We start from the raw sequence: 17,281 nt of genomic DNA on the forward strand, positions 1-17,281 counted from the left end.
CACAGCTTGTTCATCCTAAAATTGTGCAGCCATGTTAAGATACAAAAGAGAGAAATCATTCAAGGAGCTGGGAGGGAAAGCTCCTAGCTTTGTTACCATCAACTATCTCTACCTGAACAGAAGAGACATGAGGTGGTATAGGTGCCACATATTATCAAGCCATGTCAGTGACACAGGACCATAGTGGATAGGAAGAGACAATACATACATGCAGCTTCAAAGGCTGTACTGAACATGGAAGAACACCTTCATACATAGCAGCTACAGCAAATTCAGGGCTCCCAAGACAGGCCATTTACTGGGTTCACAATTCTCACTTACTCTGGAGAGGAATATTTATTCTTGTCACTACTCATGGTATATATCATGCTTTAACCAACTCCTTCCCTTCCCCATTCTAAGAAAGGACACAGGGCTATAAAAGATGCAATGCAAAATCCTTCCACCTGGCATACAGCTGAAAGGGAAAGAACAGCAAAATCCCAGAGGAGCTAGAATGGACCAGGAAACAATAGGCACCTTAATGTTTTCTATATCAGCTGTATAGCAATCCGGCTTCAGAGGAAGCTGCAAAGAAAAAGCTTGATCTTATTCTTTCATTAAAGCAACACCAGGCCTCAAGATTAGTTAAATAAAAGCAGTCTCTCAGACATGACATACTGTAATTCACACCTGATTACTCTGAACGATGGCATGATTTATATTCAGCTTCAGGTTGTCGGTCTGACATTCTACCCACTCACATATCTGCATATTCAGAAGCTGTACAAGCACAAAAATATTAAAATGAAATACACTATACATTACAGTAGAATGACATGTAATTTATTCATAACTGAGTTAGGCAGTACTCAAAATTCACTTATATAAGCAAGTGAGTACACAAACATCTAATAATACTAAAACTGATAGTCAGAAGGTATAAAATACCATGGGTATGAAATGCCATGGTAAATACTATTCAACAGACTACAATCATAATTAATTCCAAACTAAATCATGGTTTTTAAAATGATTTTAAGCAGTTTTGAAATGACTTGATTTTGTTCTCCTTCCAAGCAATTTATTTCCTCCACTGATAAAAGACAAGGTCATTAGTTTCAAGAAATATTACAGAATGACATAGCTCAGGTTCTTCTCTTGCAACACATTTTCTTGCAAATTGTTTTTTAATATTACCTCTTGACATAGACAACAAACCAGCCACCACTCAGTGCCCCAAGCAAAGATGCCTGGATCAGAACAGTGCCAGGGTGTAACTCTGAGTTCAGCAAGAGGCAGGCAGTGAAAAAGCTGTTGGAGCTTTTGCAGTGTGCATACTTCTTTTTTGAGGCTCCAAGCATCATAAACATATTTAGGCATCCAAGCCAGTAAAATTATGGGAATAAAATAATTTGATGTCCAGATGACTATGCCACAATTACAAGTGGGGGTAAATTACAATATAATTCTGTGGTACTTCAAAAAACCCCAGCACCTACCTAAATTTACTTCTTGTTAGCCTCGTTACATTTTCATGAAGTGCAGCAGTATTTGCAAGAATGATTTGTCTTATCATGTGTCTGTTTGTATTATTTTAAAGTCATACTTTTTTGGAATGAGGTTCAAGCATGAACCTGGCTTGAAGAGCTAGCAGCTATAGTCATGAAACATCAATAAATTAAAAGGCTTTCACAGAACAAAATTCAGCTAAATCTTTTACATATAAAATACAGCTAGAGAAATACAATTCTTCAACACTAAATTATGAGGGAGAGGAAGCCAATTTAAAAAAATAGAAAACTCTCTCCATACCAGGTGTCAAAGCAAGATGTAACACTGCATGATGCCACAATATGAGCAGTCACTGGATGACAGATACTGCAGAAATTGTGGTATTTGGGGATCTGGTAATTATGACGAAGATATGAAGACACTGTACTAACAGGCATGCATACAATCACTGTGTGCATTCAGTGTGTGAGCTGGGACCTAAGCAGAGATCTAACACAATAATGAGGCACTGTCCTGCGGTATCCATTAAAACCAGTGTGGGTGACTATATGTTGATTAAACCTTCCGAGGCAGCAAAGTGTGGGCACAATGCCATGTCTGGATTCTGCAGCTGTTTTATGATCCTCTTGCGGAATTTCTCCCGCACACGATTAAATTCCATTATGTCCATGGGGTCCTCTTCAATCCAAAACTTATGAAACTCGTGCATCAAATAGCCTGTTAGAGATAAGACAGTGACAAGAATGCAAGGGAAAAAAATCCTTAATCATATTCAGAATGACCCTGAATGCTGAAAAAGATGTCAGACCAACTAACAGCAACCATGTCACTCAAAGACAAGATCAAAATACAGCAAACACTACTGTTAAAATTATTCTTTAAAACCAGTGCAGTGGAAGCTACCAACCTGCAAGATTTTTGCAATTGGTCCTAGAATTATTCTCACTCTGCTCAAGCAGGAAGAAAAATCAATTCTGCCATTTCTAGAATATGAGTAACAACTGGAACATATTTTGAAAGGTCGACAGTAACTACTTCATTCTTCACCTCCTGATTAAATTAACATAATTGTGTGATTTTTCAAAAGTACTCCACTCAGCCTTTTTTCTCTTGATATTTGATTTGAGTAAAGTTTTAAATTACCCTGACAAATCAAAAGAATGCATTCTGACAATCTATTATAAGACAATAAAAACTGTAAATCAACTCTGAACAATAGAGTGGTCATTAAACTATATGAAATTGCTAATAAGACATCTTTGCTCTGAAGCATAATTTCATATTCAAATACTTTTTTGTCTCAAAAATGTTATGTGGATTGGGAACATTTTTGGAATAAATGTTAAATATTTGATATGAGAACCTACTTATTGTATTGTTTCCCCACTGTACCCCTCCCTCCTCATTTAGAATTGAAATGTGAATAGCTTTTTAAAAGACAATAATAAGTATTTGCATGTAGTAAAGCAAAAGCAAGGTCAAGTGTCTCTATAATAAGAAAAAAGTATTTAAGGAAATAATACTAGTTAGAAAAATGGAAACCAAACATTACACAAGCTTTAATTTGTCTTAACATTAGAAGGCAGTAGAAGATAGTTCTGGAGTATTCTGGAGCCCGAAACCTGGTTTAAATCCTAGCCCTTCACCTTCATGGGAAGGAGTAAGCAGTAGAGATGACAGAGGGCAGGGGAAGAGAACTTTGGAACAAACATACTCAATTCTAATAGTAAAAACAATTCAATAGCTTTTATTTTTCTGGTAACTAGCTACTTATGGGATAACATTTAACGTAGTTCCATAAACAGATTTTTAAAAACCTTTATTCATATCTCACTGTAATACAAAATTAGAAATGACCTTCCTTCCTACCCCCAACACACACTGCCAGATGTGGGTCTATTTCCACAAACTTACCTGGTTACTCATTCATTACATTTTTAAGTATGCTTGTACATCTTAAAGTATATGGTCTTTCTCTTCAACTATAGGAGGAAGGGTAGTAAGGAGAGAGAGAATTTATTTTATTTTTTCTTTGGGTTGACTCATTTCCTCTAGGCTTGGACTGCCTCTGGGCTCTCTACACACATTAACACATTTTGTTAATCTGTGTTAACACAAGTTAACATATTGACTGATTTTAACATCTCAGATGGGAACACATACCAACCCTCACCCAAATGCCTCTGGGCTACACCAACCAGGGCCCACTACCACTGTAGTGGGAACGTGACCATATCAGAGAAGCCCCAGATCAGAGGTATCAGCAATCCCAGGAGCCATCCATCTGTCTCTGATCCATCTGATGCTTGGATTCCCTGTGGCAGCACCCAGTCTTGAACTTTTCTGGTGACAACACTAACATTAGCCTGGGCCATGAATGAAGAATCTGATTCTTTAGAGGTGCTTTCTCACACTGGGCCAAAATTTCTTGCCCCATATTTCTTGGAACAAATTCAATCCTTCTCCAACTCAAGTATCTGAAGTGCCCTTTATGCCATGAGGTTAAGCATCCCCATTTCTTCTTACCATTTCTCATATGCCATGACTTGGAGTCTGTTTATCATCCTGGTTGTTTCAGCACACACTAACAGAAATTCTTTCCTCTCATCTCAGTATCTTACTCAACCAAAAGAATTCAATCATCTATCCATCCTAAAGTATCCCAAGAATGGCATGAGGTACTTGTAAAAAATGAAGACCCTCCCAGATTCAACCAGACATCTCAGTTCAGTAAGATGAATCTCATGTCACTGAAGTATGAAATCCATTGATTTAGAAGATGCCCTCTTTTTAAGTTCCCTTGGTTTCTTTCTGAATGCTATAATTTTTATGGTTCTAAATAAAATCTATGATCATTTATAATTTCTTCTTCCTTGCTATATAAAATACACACATAATTTTCCTGACTTTGCTTCTGAGCTCAAATAAACATACCTGACCTGTTTTGTATATAGAGTCAGGTTTCCAATACTGATGAATTAAAAGCATCTCATTGGTACCTCATGATTAATAAGTTATTTACCCCATTGACAATAATAAGTAGGCACTGTGAAAAATACTTTAATGAGAAATTCACTTTTCCACAATGTACATTCTCACTCTAGAAGTGATCTAGGGTAGCATAGAGTTTTAGAAGAATACAGATCTCTTTGGTTTCACCCTTTTTCTACCTTACAGGCAACTACAGGAAAACATTTTGAAAGGTTTAAAAGACAGGCTAGGAGAGGAGTAGAAGGGAGAGGGGTGGTTAATAATCTAACACCATTCTCCTTCCTCTGAAGGCTACAAAAGTCAAGGTGTAAATCTTGCAAACTGATTCCCTAGGACTCTCTCTATCCTGTCAGAAAAATAATTAGACACTGTATAACATGATTTTAATCAAAATGTAGAAATGGTGGCTTGGCTTCCAGGGTACATATCATAATCATAAAACTCCACTTATTTATATAATGTTACAGAGTGTTCATAAATTCATTTGGCAAATTGAACAGTTGGCCCATCTGCCAATTAACAAATATGTAACAGATACAAGAAAAAGGTAGAGTTCTTATGCTCCCCAATTCTCAGTTTCTTGGAGAGGGACCAAGGTAGACAATTTCAGATGATGATTTGCCAGCTAAGGAAGCTAACAAAATGGCATGAAGAGCAGAGGGAGGAAAGAGGGGTCAGGGTATTGCTTATAATCTCTTATTTAATTCTTACAGCAGCTTTATGGAATAGGTAATGCAGATGAGGACATTGGGTTTAGAAGAGATACTTGAATGGTGTACAATCACACAATTATAGCTGGAAGCTGGAAGCCAGTACCTGAAATCTGCTGCCTTTTCCAGTGTACTCTCTTTTTCTGGTTCTTATTCCTACTGAATAGCTCCTTCTTCTGAAGGTCAAAGAAAAGCTAATTCTTTTTTCCCTTCTTGCTATTGTACTTCCTTCTGCTCACTACACCTAACCTTACTTTATTTCAATGCAGCTGCCTGTTCAGTGGAGCTTTAGATTGAATGTGATTTTCATAGCATACTGACTTGGCAGTGCAGTGCTCACTGAATAATACTGTAAAGTCAAAATGATAGACCTATTATATTCTTATATTCTTTCACCTAGATGAAATACCCGTTTGGAATAATAATTTGGCTTTCCAACCCAAGACTGCAGCGTATTTGTTGTTGCTTGAATGTGTCTTGGTTTTGCTTCACTGCATTCGGTTAGTAGACTGCAGAGACACAAGGACACAGGTAATTGCAAGAATATTACAGAGAAGAGGTGCAAAACTAATCATGTCTGATAGATGAGCAACGAATTCAGAGCACAGTTTGCTTCTTCAAGAGAGGCCTGAGTCCCTCTGCCTCACCCCAATCCACAATGGGATTGCTGCTGTTTCTAAAACCTGGTGAGGGCCTTAAAAAAAAAGTAATCCCACTGCTTGCTTACTCACCCAGGTTGAGATTCTCTTGGAAGCCTATCAATTCAGGACAAGGCCAAATTTTTCCAGAGTAACTAGACTTCCTTTCTCCTGAAAAGGACACCAGCCAATATTTTTCCCTCCCATCCATCCATCCATCCATCCGTCCATCCATCCATCCAACAAATATTTACTGAGCACCTATTCTGTACCAGGTTCTGTGCTGTGGATATAGTCATGAACAAAATAAATATTCCTGTTCTTATATGCCAATTCCTATGATTCTAACTTTGATTCTCTCCTGCAAGAGCTCCCCACTGTATGGCTCTGATTTTCTCCTTAATGCTAATGAATCCCAAATCTGCCCTTGTAATTCTTCAGAGCTCCACAACCTTGTATTAGAATGCCCACTATTCATTAGAATGCCAACTATTGCCCAAAAGGAACCCACCCCTGGTATACCTAAAACTGAACTCATTCTATTTTCCCTCAGAATTGCTTCCCTGGCTTCCCTAAGGAACATGGTAACTATAGAATAGGGTAAGTACGAGGGGTAGAAAAACAAAGCAAGTGGTCCTATTTATCTACGTTTATGGTCTTTCAAATGGCTTACAAAACTCTTTCAAGATGTCCCCCTTCCCCATTCCTGCTCTTACTACTGTCATCTCTAGACACCCCTCCCCCCACCCCAAATCCTATGCTCTATTCCTTGAATCCACCACACTGTTTGTCTTGTGGCCTTTGCCTGTGCCACTCCCTCTCGCTGGACCACTAGGCCACCACTGCTATATTTCCTGCTACTTATTTTTCACTTCTCATGGAAAATGGAATTTGCTTTAGGAAGCTTTCCCTGACGTCCAGACTGAGTGAGATTTTACTTCTTCAATAACAAAATTCTTCCCACCGTGTTTTATTTGTTTAGATGTCTGTCTTCCTCAACACAGAATCTGATCTGTAGTAAAACCTCAATATTATTTGCTGGAAATGGTCAGAATTGTTACAGGAGTAAATATAATCATCTAGTTGTCAGAGTAGGAGCTGTAATCACAATGTAAGGGACTTACATTTTCCATTAACAAGTCATAAAGAGGTATATATTTTAAAATTTGCTTTTTCATTCAACTTATACATAATTTATTTTATTTACTTTTTATTGATGTATAGTTGATTTACAATGTTGTGTTAATTTCAGGTGTACAGCATGATTCAGTTATACATATGTATGTCTATTCTTTTTCATATTCATATTATAGTTCTCTGTGCTATACAGTAGGTCCTTCTTGGTTATCTATTTTATGTATAGTCGCGTGTATATGTTAATCCCAACCTCCTAATTTATCCCTCCCCACCTTTCCCCTTTGGTAACCATAAGTGTGTTTTCCATGTCTGTGGTCAGTCTATCTCTGTTTTGTAAAAAGTTCATTTGTATTTTTTTGTTGTTGTTAGATTCCACATATAAGCAATATCATATGATATTTGTCTTTCTCTGGCTTACTTCATTTAGTATGATAATATCTAGGTCCATCCATGTTGCTGCAAAGGGCATTATTTCCTTCTTTTTTATGACTGAGTAATATTCCAGTGTGTGTGTGTGTGTGTGTGTGTGTGTGTGTGTGTGTGTGTGTGTGTACATATATACATAACTTCTTTATCCATTCATCAGTTGATGGACATTTAGGTTGCTTCCATGTCTTGGCTATTGTAAATAGTGCTGCAATGCACATTGGGGTGCATGTATCTTTTCAAATTATAGTTTTCTCTGGATATATGCCCAGGAGTGGGATTGCTGGGTCATATGGCAGCCCTATTTTTAGTTTCTTAAGCAACCTCCATACTGTTCTCCACAGTGGCTGTACCAACTTACATTCCCACCAGCAGTGTAGGAGGGTTCCCTTTTCTTCACATCCTCTCCAACATTTATTATTTGTAGAGTTTTTGATGATGGCCATTCTGACCAGAGTGAGGTGATACCTCATTGTAGTTTGATTTGTATTTCTCTAATAATTAGTTATGTTGAGCATCAAATTATACATAGAGTCAAATAGTTTAATAAGTCTTGTTACAAGGAGCAAACAAAAACCCAGCAACACTTCCTGTCCTAATTCCTGCTTCCTTAAAGCAGCATTTCAACTGTTCCAGCTGATTCTTTGATTACTGACCTCCATAGCTCTAAATAACATATTTTCCATTGCTTGAGTTTTTGACTTCCCTCATCTCAAAGATTCTCTTCTCTTTCCTCTCCTATCCTTTCCCCTCCCCTCCCCTCTTCTCCTCTCCCCTCCCCTCCCCTCCCTTCCCCTCTTCTCTTCCCTTCTCTTTTATTCTCTCATAGATTTCCTGCTTTCTGTACCTCACTTATTCCTCTTAGGATTACTCTCTTATTTTATGGAAAAATATCCTTCAGGAGCTTCCTTATAAAGGTACAAGAAGGTAAAATGTTTAAGACTTTGCACTCAAAAAATTTTGTTTATTCTACTCCACACTTAATTGGTAAGTTGGACTGGGTATAGAATTCAAAATTGGAAATCATATTCCCTTAGATTTTAAATAATATTTGCTTAAATTTTTGAAGACATTATTCCACCCTCTTCTAGAATACAGTGTTGCTGTTGAGAAATCCAATGTCATCTTGACTCCCAATTCTTTATGTGACAGATTTGGAATTTTTTAAAATCATCTCTTTCCTATGTATTAAAATTTCACAATGATATGGACCTGAGTGTGAATCCATTTTAATCTATTATCCTGGTGCTTACTAGTTTAAATATGAAAAGTCATCCTTCAATTCTGAAAATTTTTCTTGATTTATTTGTTTGATTTCCCCCCCCCCTTAGTTTCACTGTTCTTTTTTCTGGCACTCCTTTTATAAGACTTTCAAGAACGGTCCTTTAATTTCTCAACCTTTATTTTATATTTTTCATCTATACTTTCTGTTCTACTTTCTGGAAGTTTTCAGCTTTATCTTCTAATCCTTCTTGGAGATTTCATTCCTGTTATCTGATTTTTAATTTCTAAGAACACTCTTTTATTCTCTGAATGCTCTTTCTATGGCACCTTGTTCTTGTTTCATAGTAGCAATTTCTCATCTTATCTCTTGGGGATATTAATGATACGTATTTTTGAAGTTTTCTTCTCTCTGCATGGTTTCTGTTTCTTTATAGTGGCTTTATTTCTGCCTGTTTTAGACCCTCTTTCATGTTTGAGGCTTTCCTTACTGTTCTTGTTATCTAGGGCTGCTTAAGAAATTATTCCAAAATTCAGTGGCTTAAAAAAACCATTTTAATATTCTCATGAATTCAGTGGGTTTGGAATTCAGAAAGGGTAGAGGAGGGACAGATCCACAATGCCTGGAATATCAACTAGGAAGATCTGAAGGTTGGGGGTGACTTGACAGCTGGTGGCAGGAATCATTTAGAGGCATCTTCACTCACAAGTCTAGTGGTAGATGCTATCAGCTGGGACCTCATCTGGGGCTGTCAGTCAGATTACCTACATATGATTGCTCTGTATGTCCTGGACTTTTTCACAACACAGAGGAATCAGATACCTTACATGGTGGCTTATACTTCCAAAGGCAGCTCAATCCCTGATCTTCAGATCAAAGGCTTTTCTTTAAAAAAAAATTTTTTTTATTGATGTATAATTGTTTTACAATGTTGTGTTAATTTCTGCTGTACAGCGAAGTGATTCAGTTATACATACATATATATATACACATTCTTATTTTAATATTCTTTTCCATTACGGTTTATCATAGGATATTGAATATAGTTCCCTATGCTATACAGTAGGACCTTGTTGTTTACCATTCTGTATATAATAGCTAACATCTGCTAACCCCAACCTCCCACTCCATTCCTCCCCCAACTCCCTCTTCCTTGGCAAACACAAGTCTGTTCTCTATGTCCATGAGTTTGTTTCTGTTTCATAAGTAGGTTCATTTGTGTCATATTTTAGATTTCACATATAAGTGATATCATATGGTATTTGTCTTTCTCTTTCTGACTTCACTTAGTATGATAATTTCTAGTCGCATCCATGTTGCTGCAAATGGCATTATTTCATTCTTTTTTATGGCTGAGTAGTATTTCATTGTATACATGTACCACATCTTCTTTATCCACAGATGAAATACTTTTCTAATGTAGCCCTAAAAGTCACATAGTGTCAAATCTGCTCATTCTCTTGGTCAACCAACTGGTCAGCCCAGTTGGGCTGGGTAAGAGGAACAAAAAAATCTACCTTTTAATGGGAGGAGTATCAAAGAATTTGAGGACATGTTTTTAACCATCACACTCAAACATCTGGTAATACTTAGCTACCTGTAAATATTTTTTACTAAATAAAAAGCCAACTGGATTAAAAGCTGATTGGAAGCTCTGAGCATGTAGGTAGGGTTTGTTGATGGTGAGCATGACTGTAGAGTGATATGACTGGGCTGCTTCACTGGGGAGACCCAGAGGTCAGCATCTTCAGCTATTTTCTCTTGGGATGTTCAGATTTCAGAGAAGGCCCTTGTCAGTCTCTTGCCAAAGTGATAGGAATTGGGTAGGAGAAGGAGCCTGGGTCTCAGTCTTCATCATCACTTTCAGTATGGTTTGCCATCAGCTGTACCTGATTCTCGTCAGACCAGAGACCCTTTATTTTTCTCTCCCTGTAAAGTACACCAGCCTCTGCTGAGGAGGGGGAAGGACAGAAGCTGTCTCCTGGAGAAGGGGATTTAGGCCTCTAAGAGCTTCTTAACGTATTTTCAAGTAATCTTGCTATTTTTGGTCTTATTATGTTAACCCTCATTTCTTTTTTTTTTTTTTTTTTGCAGTACGTGGGTCTCTCACTGCAAAAAGGCCTCTTTTTTTTGGCCTTTGCTGAAAGGCCAAAAAGTGGCCTCTCCCGTTGCAGAGCCTGTGCTCCGGACGCGCAGGCTCAGCGGCCATGGCTCACGGGCCCAGCCGCTCCGCGGCATGTGGGATCTTCCTGGACTGGGGCACGAACCCGTGTGCCCTGCATCGGCAGGCGGACTCTCAACCACTGCGCCACCAGGGAAGCCCAACCCTCATTTCTGAGATATCTAATGCTGCCAATTCTTGAACCTTTTGGGGAGTCCTGTGGAATAAATCAGGTTGCTTCTTACCTTTCCATGCCACCTGTTAAGGATTTGCTCTCTCAAGACTACTAAATCATTTACCACTTAATCTGTTTTCCAGCTTTCAAAATGAGATTTTCGTGCTTTGTTTCTGATTTTTATCCTTGTGGGTTTATGCTTTCTTAGAAAAATCCCTTTCTATTAACTTTAGTATAATTTCAGAAGGGAGCATAATGCATACACTAATTATGTCATCTTTAACTGGAAGTCCTGCTTAAGCAGATGTAAAAGAAGACAGAATCCTAGATAACATAATCACTCTTAATTTAGGAATTTAGATAAAGTAAATGGCTGTTAACTTATGACTTTATCACATTTTAAAATTGAACTGCGGAACAACACTCTCCTGTGGTAGATTTGGGGTGGAATGATTGTATCTTAACCATACTTAGAAAGAGTGGCAGACCTGTTTAGCACATAACAGCAGAAAAAAGCCTGAAAGAAACATGAGAAGAATTTTGAAATTTTCTTGCTAAGAAAGCTCAGGTACGAGGCCCTCAGTGCAGTAAGCATGGTTTAAATGGTTTAAAAGACATTTCTCCTTTAAATTGCTTAGATTGCTTGAAGACTTGGTAGACTATCATTCCATGTTCCTCCAAACCAGTTTATGTCTGGCCAGCAAGGATTATAATGACACACAGCTACATTTTAGGATTCTGCCTCTAAAATTAGAGAATAGCATCTCAGGGCTCTACTAAATGGTCTCGTTCTCGTTCTGAAACCTCAGCACAACTGCCACCCCAAAGGATACCCCTCAGGCAAGGACAACATAAGGCTCTGATTCAGGGTCAAAAATACTTCCCTCTACTAGCACCTACACTTAGAAAGGGCTGCAAACACTACCCTCTGTAGCACTAGTAGTGGTAGCAGTAAAAGTAATACCAATGACAACTCTACCACCATCTATATCACCCATTAAACCACCACCTTCTCTTTCTAATGTTCACTGAGCACTACTATGGGACTAGCTAATAAAAAGCCTTTTTATCCTCGTCTCATTTTACCTCCATAGCAGCTCTATGAGGAAAAGACTCATTTTATAGATGAGATAGCTGAGGCTTAGAGATGGTAGTTAACGTAGATCTGAGAGTCAACTCAGGCTGTCTTCAGAGCCTGCACTCTTAAGTGTCATGCCATGCTGGATCAGAGGAAGAAAGACATCTCTGATGTCTTTAAGTCAGATGGGAAGTTGATACATTGATATTTATTAGGCAAGAGCTGGGAACGAGGAAATATTCATGATGCCTGATGTAGGTTGTGAATGAGGAAACAAAATCAAAACCAAAGGAGAAAGTTCGAAGGCTCCAATGCAGCCAAATCACAAAGATCTCTCAGCTTCAACCCTTGTCTAGAGTGTTCTATAGAAACCTATATCAATAATTAAGCAACAGGACACTTACAGAATGTTTGCTGGAAGTGAGATAATGTTGGAGCTTCTGGAGCGATGTTGTAGAAATGAGTTTTTAGAGCTCCACTCACCAGTAGATTATATGCCAGATCAGTTATATTGATGCCCACAATTGCAAACGAGTACCTGTAAAGTGCAAGCCACACCAACTGTATATCACATATGAGAAGTAAGCATTTCAAAAAATGATAATTTGATATTTAAATTGCTATTATCAGAGTGTCAGATTTCCCTTCTCTCCCCAACTTATCAAAACCCTGAATCTTATAAATTACCAGAAAATTTTAATAATATATGCCAAGAGAATTGAGAGTTCATATGCTTTGACTTGGTAATGTCATTCCCAAATATATGAGAGAAAAAAACAGAAAATGGCAAAGCTTTATATACAATAATAGTCATTACAGCATTATTTATATGGCAAAGACATGTAAACTATTCATATATCCTAAAGAAGATGACTGACGAAATAAATTATGGTAATCTCATATAACATATTACAACTAGTAAAAACCATACTTCTAAAGATTATTTAAGCAGGATATAAAACATTGTGTATAGAACAAACCAAGTTTTATTATACACACAAATGTATAGAAAAACTAGAGTGAAATGCCACAAAATATTAATATGGGTATATTAGAGTAATATGATTATGGTGATTTTTTTTGTTTACTTTCCTATATTTTTGAAATTTTCTATAATAAATCTTATATTACCTTTAAAATGAGGAAAAATTTAACTAGCATCTTAACACTCAGGGTATATTTTCTAGTCCATTTTCTACATGTCTATCTAAAATTAAGTGAAACTGAGTTCTTAAGTCCTCTCTGGTATTATAAATCCAGCACATAAAAAAAAAGGAGTTCTCTGCTCAGAAATATTTTTGGATGAAATGGGGCATTATAAAAAAAGACCTTCTAAAGTAAACTTTTAACTAATAGCCTGATACTTGATAGAAATCCTTAAAAGAAGACTAGCAAATACAATTCCAAATTATGATTTTTGAAAATCATTTCCATACAGTTATAACTTTCTAAACTTCATCACTTGGTCACAGGCAAAGTAGTATCATATAATCATACAAGTAAATACAAAAACATATAAACAGGTCCTTTCCAAAATTCAACTGGATTATGTATTTCCATCAGGACAAGTGCATTTTCATCCTTGTCATTTTTTGCAGTACTCTTCTGACAACCTTTATATATGAAGTCCCACACTCACCCAATTGCTTTATCCATCCTTTTCTTCTCCCATTCTGCTTTGCTGAATTTGCTGAATAAATGAATGAATGAGTAAATAAATAAATAAGACTTCTCTAATTGATACCTGTTCTCCTTTAATGTTTTTGTTAAAACTGTTGACTAGATGTGGGGATGTCTGTAACTCAGTTATCAAACACTAATCAATTTAAATGTTATTAACTAAAAAGCCACAATACAATTTATATGGAGCTCAGAAATGGAGTTATTTAAAGCCATGCTACTTATCCCTTATTCACTATAGTACAGCAGTGAGAGACAGACCTAAAGGCCAAACATACTTTTATATTATCCATTAATTATCAAATAATACTTCCTCCTCTAGCAAGATGCCACCTCAGTCATGATTCCCCACTGCATTTTGTTTGGTTTTCCCTCATGGCAATTATCCTACTCAGCCTTATTTGTGATGTCTGGCACACAGCAGATGCCAAATAAATGTTTACTGATAAATAATTGAGTTAGTGAAAAAAAGAAAGAAGGAAAGAATAAAAGGGAGAGAGGGAGGGAGGGAATAAGGGAAGGAGGAACTTATAGGTTTTAAAAATTCTGTTCCAACAAGTGCTGTGGCATTTCCTCTGGCTAAGCTAAGACAGCTAAATCATAGTAGCTCGATTTTAATCCATTTTTATAATTTGAGTTTCTGAATAAGACTGAAGAAAGGGTTCTATAATAAAAGCATTCTGAAAATACTGACTTGCATTCTATTACTTTGTGTACTTTCTTATTCCCCCTATTCTCACCCACTTCCATACTGCCAATATCTTGTAGGTAGGAACCATGTTGCACTCTTCTTTGTGGCCAATGTGAACTTTCATTCAGTGTTCTACACTAAAAATTGTGGTTAGCCTTGGAATTAAATAAAATTTTAAAACTAGAGTTATTATGAACATTTAGCTTCCATCTAAGTAGGAGAAAGGAGAGTTCTTTATAAAACAGTGCAAACACTACATTAAAAGACACACATGTAACACACACACAACACAGGCCCACAAAAACATGATGCAAAACTGTTATTTTACTATACTTACTTTCTACTCTGTAAATGACTGGCTCTAATTCAAAGTAATTGTCTTTAATTCATGTTAAAATAAGCCACTTCTTTTTAAAGTGCAAGTGCCAATTAACAAACCAACAAGTCAGCCAAAGAGGCATCAGGAGATTTTTACTTAAAAGACTCATATCCAAACTGAAATTAGTTAGATGCGAAATTTAAGAAATTTTATATAAACAAATTTATAAGCACTTATTTTCTCTTCAACAAATCTTTGTAAATACATAGTATCTCTGTATTTTGTTAAATTAAATCTATCTGCATTGGAAATATAAGAAAAGGCCAAATGACCTCCACTCATTTGATTACTTAGGATATCCTGGCCCAAACAGAAGGAATTCCTCTCTTCAGGAAACACACACACAACAAACAAAAATACAAGCCATCAAAATTCTTCTCTTAAACTTGAACCTACTTTTATCTCTCAAGTTACTTCAGAATTCAATAGATTGATCTTCACAAGAGAAATAACATATAATGCTTGCTGAAGGGTAGACAGGAAAGAACTTTCCTTAGTATTTTATGGCATCTCCCTATTCAACACCTGAAATATTCAGGGCCTGAAAGAAACTATGTTAATATCACTATGGGTTAATATATATTTCTTTCAGACATTTGTGAAAGACAGTAGCATTTTCAAAACATTCTGATTTGTATTCAATGACATTTACCATCAATTTGAAGTGATTAATACTTGAAATTTATCTAGTCAATTTTATTGTAGCTTGAGGGACAAAGTGTGTGCGTGCCCACACAGACACACACATACACACACACACAAATACTAGTCTCTTCTTAAATAAGAGTAATCACACCCTCAAATAATTCCTCTCTAGTGGTCAACACAGGATATAAAATTATAAAGCCTTTCTTTGAGAATGGCTCATAGACAAAATCAATCCCTCTCCAATGGTTAATAAAAAAAAATATTTTAAGCTTATTGTCACTTCGCAAGGACCATGGAGGATTCATGTCTTTTAACTGATGCTTCTCCAAGGAATGTCAGTGCACACAGACTCCCCAGCCAATTTTAATCAGAGAGGTTTCAGAGTCTCTACATTACAGAAACATGTAATTCAGACAATGTAGTTAAAAAATTAAAACAGTTTGATTTTAACCATGTGATATATGAAGAAAGAGTTATGATTTTAGTGCTTTTCTCAAATAAAATAAAATGTAAAGAAAATGAAAATTTAAACTTATAAAAAATTATAATTATAAATTTGGAAAGTATAGGATAATTTAATGAATCTTAGCCAATTGAAGCTAGAGTAAGTATAATAGTAAGATGGGAGGGGAGCCACAAAGTCAACCTGTTTATAGATTTTGAGAGTGGTATGATAAAATCTGGGACTTATTTAGCAAACATGAACACTAACAAGATAACCTGTCATGCTGAGGAGAAAAAAGTGATACAAAACTATGAGTACAAAATAGAACTCCTATAATAAGAGTAACTAAAGCATGTATACACTCTTTATAGTAATACAATTAGAAAGACATTAATAGAAGAGGAGATTTGCTCTGTGCAGCAAAATTCCCAGATGAAATGTCCCTCTCTTGGAGTAGATGGGAGCAGAAATGTGTGGTAATGTGTCAGCCTTTAGGTGAAGTTTCAAAATGTTTCTCCAACAGACATGGCTGTAGAAAGGCTCTTTGACATTTTCTATCAGGTCAGTCTAATCTGGTTTTTCCTTCATCAAAACACAGCCCAATGTAATGAACTATATTACATAAAAAGTTGGGAAATGTTTCCTCTTTGAAAATTTTTCATGAATTTATATTACTTTAAAAATTCTTACCCATACCTATTGTAAAATAACATAAAAGCAAGAAAAAACAAAAGCAAAGAAAAATACCTTATTTCCTCTTTAGTGATATCCCTAATGTAATCAGTTAAAGACAAAAATTTAGAAAGGTAAATGAAAATGCAAACAATTTAGAATCTAGAATTTTATTAAGAAAAAAAAAGAGAGCCTCAGCAATTTTAGACTTTCTCACTTGGTCCCTGACTTCAAGACTTCCATTCTTCCCTCTATTCCCCCACTGTGGTCCCTTGTCTCTGAACTGTTTCTTCCATACTCTGCTTTCTCCTTCTTTTATGCCCACCTCCTCAATCTTCCTAGACACCAGAGATGTTATCAGCCCCTCAAGTACACATCTCACTTGAACAGTGCCACTTTACATCCTAAATCCTGTAACAAGTACCTGACATTATAACCTTCCTATTCAGCATTTGTCAAAAGGGCTTGTTTGGAAGAGCTTTAAGCCTCACTTCTGGTGGGTTGACCCTCTTGAGAATCTTATCAATAGAGCTATATAGGAGATGAAATTAATTCTACCTAATCCACAAAGCCTAATCCACCTCTCATTTTCAACAATTACCTGCATTTTGGATGAAGAGAATCAGATAGGACCTGCTGTGCTGCTGCAGCATCCCTTTCTGCAAAATACCTGCAGTTGGAGGGAAAGAAAACCATAACTCCATACCTTTTGAATACATTCATTTCAATCCAAT

The 17,281-nt window shown here is 36.5% G+C and overlaps 1 protein-coding gene across 2 annotated transcripts in view; it reads right to left on the bottom strand.

Annotated features, from left to right (window-relative positions):
- Positions 1 to 1,003: 1,003 nt before the first annotated feature.
- The window catches only part of ELMOD1 (ELMO domain containing 1), a 57,434-nt gene continuing 41,156 nt past the window's right edge, over positions 1,004 to 17,281 (bottom strand). Inside the window, exons 8-12 of one of the 2 annotated variants that reach the window (XM_029208727.1) lie at positions 17,149 to 17,217; positions 16,623 to 16,646; positions 13,672 to 13,722; positions 12,437 to 12,570; positions 1,754 to 2,211 (exon numbers count right to left, since the gene is read on the bottom strand). In XM_029208727.1, the coding sequence (XP_029064560.1) occupies positions 2,039 to 2,211; positions 12,437 to 12,570; positions 13,672 to 13,722; positions 16,623 to 16,646; positions 17,149 to 17,217 (451 nt within the window). In that variant the 3' untranslated portion in view covers positions 1,754 to 2,038. Of the gene's footprint in view, positions 2,212 to 12,436; positions 12,571 to 13,671; positions 13,723 to 16,622; positions 16,647 to 17,148; positions 17,218 to 17,281 lie in introns of both variants that reach the window. The other variant, XM_029208728.1, reaches the window with a different exon arrangement.

Source organism: Monodon monoceros, unplaced genomic scaffold (genome assembly GCF_005190385.1).
Source record: "Monodon monoceros isolate NGI ecotype Baffin Bay Population unplaced genomic scaffold, NGI_Narwhal_1 Super_Scaffold_7, whole genome shotgun sequence".
Lineage (NCBI taxonomy): Eukaryota > Metazoa > Chordata > Mammalia > Artiodactyla > Monodontidae > Monodon > Monodon monoceros.